The following is a 15,409-nucleotide window of genomic DNA, read 5'->3' on the forward strand; positions in this document are numbered from 1 at the left end:
GTGCATGACAAGGTAAGTATGAAATAAAAACATAGTAAAAATTAGAAGTAAAAAAAGAGGTCACAGTGTTCAGTTTAGACATATGTACAATGTTCGTAGACGTAGTTACCATACAATATACAATACTGTGCAGTGTACTAATATACAATACTATATAGTGCAAGGCATAAATGGACGAGGTGCAGTTTAGGTACAATTCACAGTAGGTGTACGAGTTGTAGTGCAAATCCTTTATCAATAAATATAAAGTGTAAGTGTGTTTGTGTGATCTAAAGTGTGGAGAGTGGGTGCTGCAGTGTGTTGTTTGTTTGAGTGAGTGTGTGCGTGTGGGTGTGTGTGCTGTGTGCATTTGATGGTTGTTGCATAGTGATTATTGTTCGTTTAGCGATTATTGTTCGTTTAGCAGCCTGATGGCCTGGGGATAGAAGCTCCTTCTGAGTCTTTCTGTGCTCGCCATAAGACTCCGGTATCGCTTGCCTGACGGCAGCAGTTCATATTACTACCTACTATGCTAATATGTCTAACTACTATGTACTCAATACTGTAGCACTCAATTTCGACACCATTTGTGGACTTGTACAGAACTTGTAAGTGGCTTTGGATATAAGCGTTCAGCTAAATGACTAAATGTAAAAATGTACTTGGTTGGAGAAAGAGCCAAAAACCACCAAGACTACAATTGTGTTTACTTGTTTTTATCATGACTTTTATTAAGAGTTAAATATGGTACAGGTGTATCACAGCAGAAAGGTTAAAGTGATAATATGGACAGCTCTTTGTGACAAAGAGTAGAGTAGAAGCACACAGCGAGATCATCCAGCACCTATTAAAATGATCTACAAAATCGTCACCAATCATAACAAGCAAGACAGCCGTGTCGAACATCTCAAAATATCTCCGGTCTATGAGCCGAGAGAAGACGCCGATGTCCAGGTATTAGGCATAAATCAGTGGTTATCAGTTAGATTAACTTGACCGGTAACTGGTAGTAGGATAACATAGCAGTTGGCATTTGTTTCATGTTTGGGTTCTCGTGACGCGATAGTTAATGGAGACGCAGAATATGGTTTGTCAGATTTAATTTGCGGAAATAAAATAATTCCACTTCCTGCTGAACAGTAATTCCACAATCTCTATGGCTACAAAGGAGGCAAAGCCTTGTGAACTGAAACCCCGTCTGCAGAACTCAGGTGGTGTCTTTTCAGAACATTATCTTCATAGACACAATGATGCAAACTTATTGTTATGTTTCTTCTTGACTTGTTTAAAGAAGACGTGTCCGGCCCATGGGGACATTAACGTGTGTTGTCGGGCCTTACAAATAAATTTGATTTGAAAAAAAAAAAACAGAACTCTCCTTTTGAGTTAGGGCCGTACGCACATGAAAACTGGAGGAGTGCGTTACCTTCTGTTCGAGCTCGTCTTTTAGCACCACTGTTTGAAGCGCTTTCGGAGAACAATGTTTTAGGTGTTTTAGCCAAAAGGTAAAATGACAACGGAATAGACAGATATATAATAATGAGAAAGAAAATGGCGAGGACGTCGGTGTACGTTAAATACTCTAGTTTGAGTACGTTGTGGTTTAGCTCCGTCTCACAGATTGGTGGAATTGACAGCCGTGACCTGCCGTCCGTTGAGGGGTAAAAGTTTGTTACCAAACTCCATAAAAACAAGTGTTTCTTAAAACGTGGTCGATTAAAATAAATATCTCATACTTTGTGTCCGAAGTTACCCACCCGACTCTAAAGAGAGGAATATACATGTTGATGTGAGCAGGCGCCCATCAGGTCCTTTTCAAGGATTACCTCTAGGGCTGAGAGCGTGTCTTTCCAGCTTTAAACATGGAGAATTCTACTAAGGCAAATTCATAGAATTCTGACAAAAGTAAAGCCCAGAAGACATAAAGGACCTGAAAGCTTCCACCCACCAATCTCCCAGAAATATATATATATACATCTTAGCGATATTCTGAATAGGTTTAATACTAGGCAAGAAGAGAGAGAGTGAAAGAGACTGCCACGTGTCCCCTGTCCCACCAGAGCGAGGAGGAGGAGACGGACCATGGTCCCCGGTCCCACCAGAGCGAGGGGGAGGAGATGGACCACGGTCTGGTGTGCGCTGGTCAGCCTTTAAAGTGGCTCCGCAAGAAGAACAGGAACAACATCCAGAATCTTCCAAAAAGCTAAGGAGGCTACAGACTTCACATCTGGAAACAGAGAGGGGGGAGACACTATTAGTACACAGAACACAAAGGATTCTAAATGTTGTAAGACACTATTAGTACACAGAACACAAATTATTCTAAATGATGTAAGACACTATTAGTACACAGAACACAAGGGATTCTAAATGATGTAAGACACTTAGTACACAGAACACAGGATTCTAAATGATGTAAGACACTATTAGTACAGAGAACACAAAGGATTATAAATGATGTACTGCACACTTTTTAGAACTGTATATAGTCATCTTTATTTTAGTCATCTTATTTTATTCTATGCTAAAATTATTGTATTTTTATTATTGGAAACTGCTATAGTCAAGGGACCACAATAAATAGATGTTCACTCTTCTTGCTGTAAATACTGAAATAAGTAACAATAAAGGAATCTGAATCTGAATGTTGTAAGACACTATTAGTACACAGAACACAAATGATTCTAAATGTTGTAAGACACTATTAGTACACATAACACAAAGGATTCTAAATGTTGTAAGACACTATTAGTACACAGAACACAAAGGATTATAAATGTTGTATGACACTATTAGTACACAGAGCACAAAGGATTTACATTTTTAAATGTTGTCCAAATTATGCAAACTAAAAGATCATGAAATTTCCCTTGTATGTGGAAGGACTTATACCAGTGAAGAAGAAATTACAGTTACATGTTCTACTAAATTCACCAAATAGTAGTCATTGTAAAAACATCACGTATAAACACAACACTGCCTTGTAACTTTAGCATAATCTAGTAACCAAGCAAAGATTATGTTTTCCATGCATGGATTACTAGATGTATTAACTTCAATACAACTTTCTCTTGGCGACAATAGTGAACATTAAATACTTTACCTACAAACATAATATTGTTTTGAAAATATTTATGTAATCAAGAGATTTGCTGTGATTTCTTTTTTTCTCTCTCTAATGAATAGGTTCATCAACTACAATAATTATTTCATAGAATAGTTGAAAAAGGCAGAGCTAAAGCAAAGGTTGCCAATAAAGAACATAACTGATAGAATAGCAGCAGACTGCTTGTGTGAGTAGTACCTAGTGGTCTTACCTGTATAGGAGCATTGTGCAGCCACTTGTCTTTGTCTCCTCCGATTTTCATACAGGAAAATAAATCACATACTGTTGGAAGAGCAAGTCTCTCCTGGAAGCAGATAAATCAAAAAAAATCCCAATTAGATTCCTAGCCATAGACAGAATGTAGAACCACCACAACAACAACAAAACAAAATGCTAAGACATGTCAGTAAGATGCCAACAAACTGACGACAAGCATTAAATAAATATCAAGACTAAGAAATCTCAAAATGGCACCCGACTAAATCATTGTTGAAGGAGCTGAAATGAGACTTTCCTGTTCCTGTGTAAAGATGTTCAGACGAGGCTCTTTTCTGAAGCGTTTTGTTTTCTATGGAACAGCGTGCAGCTTTTCATTGTTTTCTATGGAACAGCGTGCAGCTTTTCATTGTTTTCTATGGAACAGTGTGCAGTTTTTCATTGTTTTCTATAGAGCCGTGTGCAGTTTTTCCATTGTTTTCTATGGAACAGCGTGCAGCTTTTCATTGTTTTCTATGGAACAGTGAGCCATGTGCAGCTTTTCATTGTTTTCTATGGAACAGTGAGCCGTGTGCAGCTTTTCATTGTTTTCTATGGAACAGTGAGCTGCATGCAGCGTTTCATTGTTTTCTATGGAAGTGCTTCAGATGTGCTCCTCCGTCCACAAAGTAGAAACCTATGCTATGGAGAACCTCGAGCAACAGTGGTTTATAGATGGAGAGAGAGAGACTCAGCCTCAGACAGGCAAGCTGGAGCCATAGTCATAGTCTCACCTGAGCTTGAGTCCTCTTGCGTAGCAGCCACTTGTCCTCCTGGGTCTCTGTGCCAACGGGCTGTGGTCCCTGCTGGCTGGAGACGACCGCGCTGCCGGGGCTTCTCATCTCGGGCACCAGCCAGCACTCGGTCCGCAGGGGTTTGTGGAAAGGGATCTCCGAGGAGGAGTTCTTGAAGTGGGAGCTTTTCTCCTCGCGGCTGGCCTTCTCGTCCCCAAGAGCGGCGACCCAGTTAGACAGGTCCGAGGCTGGGGAGCTGGAGGAGGGCTTGCTGGGGTGGAGCCAGGCCTCCAGGATGGCATGGACCTGGGTGAGAATGAGAATATGCATTAGGTTTAGGAATGACACTAGCAGTAAAAAGACACTCGTAAAGAATGACAACAAAGAAATGATCAGTCAAGAGCAACCCCGTGTACCTTCTGCTGCTGGTCCTGGTGGTGCAGGCTGGCGGGCTTGCTGCTCAGTCCCAGGTCGAGGCTGAGGTGGGCGGGGACGCTCTTCTCGCGGGGAACTCCGTTCTTGTCGCGGCCCTCCTTCTTCAGCAGCCAGGAGTCGAGGGCCTGCTTGCCGCAATTGTCGTCGCACACACACTGGGCGTAGCTGGAGCAGGACTCGTTGGCCTTGCAGTTCTGCTGGATGGGGATGGTCTGCTGCAGCCACAGCTCCAGGGGACTAGGGGTTGGGATGGGGGTGGGGGTGGAGGAGGGCTGGGGGGGGGTCTGGGGGGTGCTAGCAGTAGAACTGGGGGTTGAGGCGGGAGGGGTCTTCAGGCACTTGAGCAGTGTGCCCAGGTTCTCTATCTCCACCGGCTTGGTGCGGGTCTGGCAGCAGGAGTTGCAGTCGGAGGCGGCCGGCTTGGGAAGCCACTCGCTGGAGGACCAGCTCGCCTGGAAGGGCTTCAGCACCTGCTTCCAGCGGTCGGCGTCGGAGACCGCGTCCACGGCAGCGGTGGCCGGAGTGATGATCCAGTCACCGAGCTCCTCCGTCTCAGCACGACTCTCCTCTCGGACCTCCGCGACCTCCCCCTCCTCCTCCGGGGCCATGTTGAACTCCGACTCGTCTATCTTCTCGATGGAGAAGGAGGAGCTGCTGGTGCTCGCGTTGCTATTGGTCCTCTCCCTGTTGCCTGGAGCCTTCTCCTTCAGGAGCCACACCTCCAGGTCCTTCAGCTGACCCCACGCCTTGTGGAAGTCGAATGGGGTCAGTGCAGGACAGACAGCCTGGGGATCCAACACAGAGACAGAACAACATTAACTTACTACTCAATCACAGGCACACCAGCTGAGGAACCCACGGCGGTTAACACGGTGGGCTGTAATCAATAGAAGTGTAATGATTACTATTAGTCTTAATTGTTGACAAAATTGCAATTCTATATTCCCTGGAAAATGTGCCCCTTATATTACATGCATTTAGAAGAGTTTGGAAGAGCCATGTACAGGTTTAGGCACTGACGGGCTGTGTTCTTTTTTTTTATCTACTTTTTCTCCCATTTTCAATTTTCTTTCTCCCATCCCAATTTCGTATCGTCCAATTCTACCCTCCCCTGTCTCAAACGCTGTTAGGCCATGCCTCCCACAAGCCGGCTGCCATGTGGACGAAGCCTTGCATCACGTGTCCCCTCCGGTACACGAGGAACAGCGCGATCTCTCAGCGGCGAGGGTCTGCGTGGGAGGGACACGCCGCCCCCGTCGATTCCTGATTCTGCTGCGCACCAACCGACCTGTAGGAGTCGCTGTCCACAACGTCCGATCCCCACCCACCAGCTTCCCACCCCCTAACACTGCCAAATGTATTAGTATGAACGACCAGCCAAGCTGATGGCAATGCGGAGAGCTGGGCTCGAACCCAGTGTCTCTTGCATTGGTGGTGAGCGCCTTGCCCACTGCACCACCTAGCCGCCCTGTGACGAGCCGTGTTCTGAGAGGTTACTGACGGGCCGTGTTCTGAGAGGGCCGTGTTCTGAGAGGTTACTGACGGGCCGTGTTCTGAGAGGTTACTGACGGGCCGTGTTCTGAGAGGGCCGTGTTCTGAGAGGTTACTGACGGGCCGTGTTCTGAGAGGGCCGTGTTCTGAGAGGTTACTGACGGGCCGTGTTCTGAGAGGGCCGTGTTCTGAGAGGTTACTGACGGGCCGTGTTCTGAGAGGGCCGTGTTCTGAGAGGTTACTGACGGGCCGTGTTCTGAGAGGTTACTGACGGGCCGTGTTCTGAGAGGTTACCGACGGGCCGTGTTCTGAGAGGTTACTGACGGGCCATGTTCTGAGAGGGCCGTGTTCTGAGAGGTTACTGACGGGCCGTGTTCTGAGAGGTTACTGACAGGCCGTGTTCTGAGAGGTTACTGACGGGCCGTGTTCTGAGAGGTTACTGACGGGCCGTGTTCTGAGAGGTTACTGACGGGCCGTGTTCTGAGAGGTTACTGACGGGCCGTGTTCTGAGAGGTTACTGACGGGCCGTGTTCTGAGAGGTTACTGACGGGCCGTGTTCTGAGAGGTTACTGACGGGCCGTGTTCTGAGAGGTTACTGACGGGCCGTGTTCTGAGAGGTTACTGACGGGCCGTGTTCTGAGAGGATACTGACGGGCCGTGTTCTGAGAGGTTACTGACGGGCCGTGTTCTGAGAGGTTACTGACGGGCCGTGTTCTGAGAGGATACTGACGGGCCGTGTTCTGAGAGGTTACTGACGGGCCGTGTTCTGAGAGGATACTGACGGGCCGTGTTCTGAGAGGTTACTGACGGGCCACCTGTGACGAGCAGATCTAAACAAATCACCAGTGACTGATAGTAATTTTGCAATGCAACATATTATTTAAGATCACATTCCAATCAAACTACATTTTTGTGGTTGCGTAATCATCATCAAAGAGGAAGTACATTTTCCCGCCAACTGAACCCACCTGGCCCTCCCTGTGTGCAATCAACCAATCCTGTGGGTTCTTGCTCGACTGGTAGCCAACCGGAGCAGTTGTCACCGGACGGGTTCCCAGCAGCCAGTCGGCCAGAGCTCCCGAATCGGTCTTCTGGGGAGGGAGGGGCAAAACACATACTGGTGTTAACAATGTTTCTGTGTTAAAGACAGCATTATATATATAAAGGATTATATCCACACCACCCATAGGACGGATCATCACTTATTACCAGCTGACCGTTTGCTCTTATTTAACATGATGGATGATCACCAGATAAACCCCTCACCTAATCCTTACATCTATTAGTAAACAGACTGATGGTATCACAGGGGGGGAATCACCCTCTGTGTATTACGGGTTGGGCATCGTTTGGATTTGAACGATTCCGGTTCCGATTCTCCATATCGATTCCTGTTCTAAACGATTCTCGATTCCGATTCTTTGAGGTGCAGGTCAAAACAGGTCACAGCTTATTTCGCATGAGAATTTTTTATTTTTTGAATTTCTTTATTTTTTTTCATACTATTCACATTTTCAGTTGACTTGATACAGTTTAATTTGGTTGCTGTACTGTAACTAGGGTATTAATTAACAAAGTAAATTTTATTTTTTGATAAGAATCGCAATTAACACTTTGAGTGCCACGCCGGGTTTGCCTTTTTACCCCCTTGATGCCACCATCCACTCCCAATGTTAACGTTAATATCGCCTAATCTATGTTTTAAATTATGGCTATGCGTCTAATCTGCCCGTCGCTTATCAAAGACTCATTTTTCAGTCAACATTGGCAAGGCAGATTGTATTTTTATCGCTTCATTTCCGTTATATAGCATTTTGAAAATCACCCGTTTTCCGGGGAAAAACAACACATTCTATGATAATCGCCTTTTACTGGAATATTCCAGAACGTTGTCATTTGTCGGCCTATTTATGAATAGTTTTCAAATAAACGCTAGATGATCGATAGTATATGTGTGCGCACGCACGCTCGTGCCGTGCGCTGATAATCGCTGCTGTTATTTCCTCATGGCTTTTACAGTCAAAACAGCTATATCACATAGTGGAAATGCTTATATCTCCGTGAAAACGAGTCTGATTATCCTAACACTGATAACATAGCTTCCTTACCTGAGGTCAGATGGTATCCAAATGGTTTATTCCAATTTCCGATCGCCATTCGAAAAAATCGATAAATGTATTGATCAACCGTGTATACAGTAGAACACATGATCCGTGCGGCTCAGAGGCTCCAGAATGAACTCTGGTAGACCCCGGCTGCGTCAGTGAGAAGTAAAATGTGGAGTCAGAAATCCGTTCTCCCATTCACTTTCATTGAGTCCATTCCAAAAGGGTGATTTACCATCTGGGAGACGATAGGGGTCGCTTTTTTCAGATCTGAGTGCCGGCGGTCCCTGGATCTCCAACGGTAGGCTCGCGTGATGCAATATGATTTCAGATCTCTAATAAAAAAAAAATCCGAGAATAGCCGTGGCGTGGCACTCAACGGTCGGGGCGTAAACCCGAATATTCTCGGGCGTGGCACTCAAAGTGTTAAGAATCTAAATGCAAAAATTCCAGAACCGGAAGTTAGAAACGGGTTCCTATTAGAACCGGTTTTTGGTGCCCAACCCTAATTACTACAGCCCTGTTTATACCATCATACTCTTGACATAACAGTTATCTTTGGGGACTAATTGAGCTTGTCAGACGACTAATAAAACCAATATCAGTGTTGGAGACAGGGTTTCCGTTAGAATTTTTTTTTGCAGGTCTGAGTGTCCGGTAGATTTCAATCTACCGGACAAATGGGATAAATTCCGGTCAGAGTTTATTGAGCTTAAAAACAATTGATAGGCCTATATAAAGAATGACATCATCAAGGCATTTATAATATTTTAACTTAAAACTAGGCTACTTTTGCGTATATACAGTCATTAATATATTCCAAATAAAATAAGTCCCTCGAGACTTCGTGCTGCTGCCGACTTGAGGTGTCGGTGGGCAGTCTGCCCGACCTTAATAAACAGCAGTCTGTTATAATCACATTTTTATGAGCTAACGAATTCCGTTATATTGGACATTTGTATTAATTATATCAAGCGAAGAACTGAGAAATTTGGCAGAGAGAGACGGCAACATTATCGTGGGTTTGCGTGATGTATATCTCCACCTCCCAACGACTTGGTGCTGGTCATAATGTCCTGTGAAAATAATTCCCTCTAAACACAATTTGATTATTTGAATTGTATTAAAATAGGCTAAAATTAAATAGCCTATGCGATGAACGAAACAATCATTTGTTTCATCGTTGCTTCACCAAGCAGCCGGTCTAATAATGACATCCTGTTGTCAGCGCGAGCTGGCTGCTGATATATTTACGTGAAGCATGGAGCAGCAGTGTTTTTAGGTCCGGTCTGGAAACCGCTCAGCAGCGCCCCCACCCAACAGCTGAATTGCCAATGGCTGAATTGGAGTACTGCACCCTGCCGGCCGGCCGATGGATGCTTCTCGCAAATATATCAGCAGCCAGCTCGCCACCCCAATAACAGCCTGTTTCAGCTGCTGAGGTCAGGCAGACGCCTGCGAACCCCAGCTACTAGGACAGAGCGGCTTAGGCTCAGCTTCTTCCCCCAGGCCATCAGAGCCATGAACAATGAACATTGAGTGCTCAGAACATTGAACTGTCCACACACAAGCACACATGAACACACACACGACACGCACACTGTGCACGCTCACACACAAGCAGCCACTTAACACTTTAACATGAGCGGGCACACACTCATGTCGCACACACGCACACTTATGGCCAAAGGAAAGGACACTTTAAATTAGAATAACAGGAACAGTGTATTGCACTACCAAAGCTAACTAGCATGTCACACATGCTCTGTAAATAACTATGTACAGATACCGAGATGTCACTCCATGTTACCTGCTACCTGTTACTGCACAATGTTGTTTCTTCTTTTGATTCTATTATATGTACCACTGTATTGCACATCGTTGCGGGCAAGACCACCCGCATTTCATTGTATACCTGTATGCCGTGACAATTAAAACTCTTGACTTGACTTGACTTGTAACAACAGGTATTCAGTGAATATCCAGCTAAAGGAACACTCAGATTCACATAGAACGCTGTAGCAACAGGTATTCAGTGAATATCCAGCTAAAGGAACACTCAGATTCAAGTAGAACACTGTAGCAACAGGTATTCAGTGAATATCCAGCTAAAGGAACACTCAGATTCAAGTAGAACGCTGTAGCAACAGGTATTCAGTGAATATCCAGCTAAAGGAACACTCAGATTCACATAGAACGCTGTAGCAACAGGTATTCAGTGAATATCCAGCTAAAGGAACACTCAGATTCACATAGAACGCTGTAGCAACAGGTATTCAGTGAATAACTGGTTAAGGTACCAACGGAGTCATAGCTTTCTGTGTGATGGTTGTTCTCACTCACCTGTTTCTTGGGTGCGACTGGGCAGGTCTGGAGCAGCCAGGGTCTCTGGCTGGCAGGGCTGGCAGGGCTGGATGTCTGAGGGGGGGTGGAGAGCATGGAGCCTCCCTCCACGTGCTGCACGGAGGAAGAGGAGGGGTGTTAACAACAACAACAACAACAACACACTATTGAGTGCTCATTTCCATACAACTGTACATTGTACTGTAAATGAGAGTACTGCACTATTGCACTCTTTTATTACAGTCTATTTTCAAATGGCCATATAGTCAAGCCGTAAACAAAGAGACCTTTTAAGATGATAGATCCTAATATGAAAAGCTATGTGATTGACACCATTCCACAACTTAAAATTATTAAAAACTAGGGATGTCCCGATCCGATCAAAATAAAAAAAAAAATCTGGATTTATTTTTTTACTTTTTTTTTTATTCAACAAACATGACCATGTTCACGTCTTAAACTCATACTGAGGCCTTAGTTTTCTTTTAAATTGCATATCATTCATTTATTTATTGTCACACAGAGCAGAAGAATTTTGCCAAAACAACAACAATTATACATCAAATGATTTATGTCAAGGATTGCAATGCCTCGCTTGAATGAAATTAACTTTTCACCTGGATAACATCAACATTCAGGGTGAATGTAATGTGAGAAATTGGGATACATTTTTTTTTTTTTTTATCGGATCGGGAAAGATCGGTATCGGTAGATACTAAGGTCGCTTTCACATATAGTTTTGGTGAACTCTGTGCGGTTCTGGTGGTGAAGTTGCAACATTGTTGCATTCTTCATTTGGTTCGCCTGCGTTCACATAGAAATCTGTGAGGCGCACCGAACCTTCTGAACAATGTCACGCGGTCGAAAAGGGCGCTTGTCTATTGGACAGTGGAAATGTGTGTGTGGCTGCGAGCCCGTGTGTGTGTGTGTGTGTGTGTCTGTGTGTGGACTGCGAGGTGCGAGCCCTCCAGATCAGCGGAGGCGGGGTTGGATGTGGCATTGATCCATTGTTCTATTGAAGCACATTACCACCATCCTCTCGCTAAACAACTTGTACACCACGTTGTTTTTATGAGTGCCCACAAGTAGCTGTTTTATTAATAATATAATAAGCCGCGTTTTTTCTTCCTTCTTCCCAAGATGCACAGATATATAGATAGATAGAGATAGAGATAGATAGATAGATAGATAGATAGATAGATAGATAGATAGATAGATAGATAGATAGATAGATAGATAGATAGATAGATAGATAGATAGATAGATAGATAGATAGATAGAGAGATAGATAGAGAGATAGATGCAGTGTGCTTGTTTTGCAGTGAGTGCTGCGAGCAGTGGTAATAATAATCACTTCCTATATTTGGTTCGCGTTGGAAAACCGGACTATCGAATTCTGGTCCGTGTGAAAGCGACCTTAAAATCACATGATTCGGATCGGGAGCAAAAATGTGATCGGGACATCCCTATTAAAAACACAATGATTTGTTGTGCTGTGTTTCAATGTGAAGAGGAATTAGGTCTCAATCCATGTTAAGATCACAAAGGAAGACGGAGAAGCGGCTCAAACACCCAGCAAAGTTCAGGCAAAGTTCAATGTGTTCCATCAGCGACTGGCTGACTCGGACTGGCTGAAGGCCACAGACACAATGTTGGTACTACTACAGACATTAACACTTGACCCTAGTCTTGACTAGGGGTGGGAATCACCAGTTTCATCACGATACGATATAGATTCTTTGGACAACATTACGATATCACAAAGTCTGCCAAGATACGATACGATACGATTCGATTCAGGTGCCTGCGATCGATGAGACGATATTATGTGCCCATTTAACACAATCTGTAACATTTAGATCAACTCAAAAAAGGCAACGGAAATATCATTTTTGAGCTCTTCCAGACATTTAAATGAAAAACAATCTATTGTTTTTAATACAAATAGAACTCCTGTTCACTGTAAAGTGCCACATTTTGATATATTGAGCTTTAAAGTAAACAATTTTGGAACTCACAACACGCAACCTAAAACCCCTTCCTCTCCCAAACAATTGTTTTATGTTGCATGATGATCATGAATACATTTATTATGTATTGTATTTTTTATGTTTAAATATCAACATTATCTGTCCATCCTCAGTAAATTGACTATCAATATAATATACTCCTCCTCTGACTTCATCTGGTCTTTCCAAACGGACAGAAACAGAAAGGGCGAATGCCCCTCCCCCCTTCCCCAGTGCCCACTAATGTCCCTCTGCTGTTCTCTCTATGGCTCTGATCAGGGTTAGCTTGTTAGCTTACACTAACGTAACGTTAATTTCCGTCTTTAACGCGGCGTGGGCATAAAGGAATGGCGAGGATGCAAAGCATGTTAGATGCATTTGACCCGTTGCGGAATAAAACAGCAGGGACTTATTTCGGGTCGCAACATAGGCACACTGTAGCTTTGCTCTGTTGTAATGTCTACACAGCATTTCAGATGCTACTGCTGGCGGATATGACTCGCCACGGGATTTTCAAAATAAGAGTATCGCAATATGAACCGATCTTTTTACGTTGCATCGATCCTATTGGATCATTGATAATAGATCGATATATCGATCTGGATAGTCGACCCCTAGTCTTGACCTTAAATGCCAGACTCAAACCTTAACCTAACCTCAAGTCTCACCCTACCCCCTAACATAACTTGTTTTCATGTGTTCATAGGGCCGATATAGAAGATTATTTTAATATATAGTGATTGTGATAGGATTCACAATATTAAAAGGAATGGTCCTTTTGTCTCATTCATTTAATTTTCATTGAAAACCACAAAAAGTAAGTATTATGAGAGTTTTTAAGCTCGGCTAGCTGGTCCGTATCCACTTTCATTAATTTGTGCTAAGCTAGGCTAGCTAGCAGCCGGATAGCTTCCTACTGGAACACACAGCAAGGAAATTGGTATCCATCTTCTTGTCCGACTCTGGATAAGACTGTGTGATGCGTGTGTGCGTGCGTGTGTGTGTTTCCAGGGGCCACACCTGTGTGCCAATGGTTCCAAAGGATGTGATGGCCTGTCTCAGGGAGCGGGCGTCGGCCTGGAAGCTCATGTCTGGCGCCTCTTCCGGTGTGAGGTTCAGAGAGGAGAGCCTGGACACACAGAGGAAGGAATCAAACACACCCCTTTAAAAAAAAAATCAAACCTTCCAAGTACGCTCCTCATCATCAACAGCTTAGAGAGATCCAGGCTCAGACCTGCCACCGTGTGTACCTGCTTATTAGCGAGTTCGAGCGAGAAAAGACACAAACGTTGCAATAATGACAACCGCATCGTCTGCGTTTGAAAAAAACGACCCCTGAACCAACACCTCTGCTGTGTTTGTTATTATTATAATGCATCGTAATAATGAGATCTGAAGATTCAAAAGATCACCATTATCGCTAGATTCCTCCTATGATGCAAACACAACCCTGCATGTTTGTGTGTTTCATCAGGGAGGATTTTAGACTGAAGAACAGTTGAATGGGGACGGCTTGTCCAATTGGGGACAAAAGCCCCGTCATCGATTTGGAAAACGCAGTTTTTTTGAGTCTGTGGTTTAAGGTTTAGGCATGTGGTTGTTATGGTTAAAGGTATAATCTGTAATACCAACAAACGGCTACCTCCAGGCAAAAGAGCCCCGCTTGGTATTGCACTTTGTTTTTGTCCGAGGTGTGGGTTGGAGTTTAGTAACTTATTATACTGTGAATGTCTCCAGACCTCTCTTGGTAGAGTCTGAGGTGTGGGTTGGAGTTTAGTAACTTATTATACTGTGAATGTCTCCAGACCTCTCTTGGTAGAGTCTGAGGTATGGGTTGGAGTTTAGTAACTTATTATACTGTGAATGTCTCCAGACCTCTCTTGGTAGAGTCTGAGGTGTGGCCAGCAGTAACAACCTCTCCTCTATACCCACTGAAATCCAAACCACACATCAGACAAAGACTGTAAACAAAGCGCAGTACCATGGTGTCATCCTTTGCCTAGGGGCCGCTGTTTAACAGCATTACAGATTCTACCCACCTCCCTAGGCTAGGGAATGAAGCGTCTCTACAATTCGTAGCCGCATTTCTGCAGACCCCTCTCTGATTGGTTGAGCTCCATTTCTGCAGACCCCTCTCTGATTGGTTGAGCGAAGCCCCTCTCTGATTGGTTTAGCTCGTCACGCCGTAAAAGGCGGATGTAATGTTATCGTATCAAGAAGATAAGCAGAAATGTACTACCAGATTCGCGTATAACGTTATTTATTTCGCGTGACTTCGCGGTTTATTCATAACGTTATGCACATTTCACAACACAGCCAGCTGTTAGAAACTGTACATTGTAACATTATATAACATAACGTTGTTATTTCGCAGTTATTTCGCGGTTTATTCACATAACGTTATATTGTTTACACTGTCTTTCTTCTATTATAACCCTCCCAAATCATATTCAGAAAGTTTATTATTGGTTAATGACAAACCAATTAATCCTATCCAACATATGTGTAAAGGCACACACAACATATTCCAGTTAACGGTATATTTTTTTAATGATTCGTTATGGCGTAATCAATACTTCCATGCGTATAAATTGCGTTCGCAACCTCCATGTTTTGGGGCTATTCGTCAGAAAACTCGGATCCGGGATTCGGCTCCCATCCGTCGGGCAACAACTGTGGGTTTTCAGCCTCTCTCTCTGGAGCTTAACGGAGTTTCGACTCCTGGCTAGAGGAGCTTGTCGCGGCTCATGCGCATGCGCGCGCTCGACCAATCAGAGAGGGGTCTGCAGAAATGGCCTCAACCAATCAGAGAGGGGTCTGCAGAAATGCGGCTATGAATTGTAGAAACGCGGGAATGGGAACGAAGACATAGAGGAGGAAATATCTTTAGAAGAATGGAGCGTGGCATGTAAAGAGGCACAGAGTCAGACAGTCAGTAGCAACCTAAAACTT

The 15,409-nt window shown here is 44.1% G+C and overlaps 1 protein-coding gene across 2 annotated transcripts in view; it reads right to left on the reverse strand.

Annotated features, from left to right (window-relative positions):
- Positions 1-679: 679 nt before the first annotated feature.
- Positions 680-15,409, reverse strand: part of ncoa4 (nuclear receptor coactivator 4) — a 44,772-nt gene continuing 30,042 nt past the window's right edge. For both annotated transcript variants that reach the window (XM_084321548.1, XM_084321549.1), the window contains exons 5-11: positions 13,478-13,586; positions 10,449-10,562; positions 6,969-7,091; positions 4,491-5,294; positions 4,075-4,380; positions 3,297-3,389; positions 680-2,206 (exon numbers count right to left, since the gene is read on the reverse strand). In XM_084321548.1, coding sequence (XP_084177674.1) covers positions 2,201-2,206; positions 3,297-3,389; positions 4,075-4,380; positions 4,491-5,294; positions 6,969-7,091; positions 10,449-10,562; positions 13,478-13,586 — 1,555 coding nt within the window. In that variant the 3' untranslated portion in view covers positions 680-2,200. The remainder of the gene's footprint in view (positions 2,207-3,296; positions 3,390-4,074; positions 4,381-4,490; positions 5,295-6,968; positions 7,092-10,448; positions 10,563-13,477; positions 13,587-15,409) is intronic.

The sequence above is a fragment of the Notolepis coatsorum genome (genome assembly GCF_963971535.1).
Source record: "Notolepis coatsorum genome assembly, chromosome: 9".
NCBI classification, from domain to species: Eukaryota; Metazoa; Chordata; class Actinopteri; order Aulopiformes; family Paralepididae; genus Notolepis; species Notolepis coatsorum.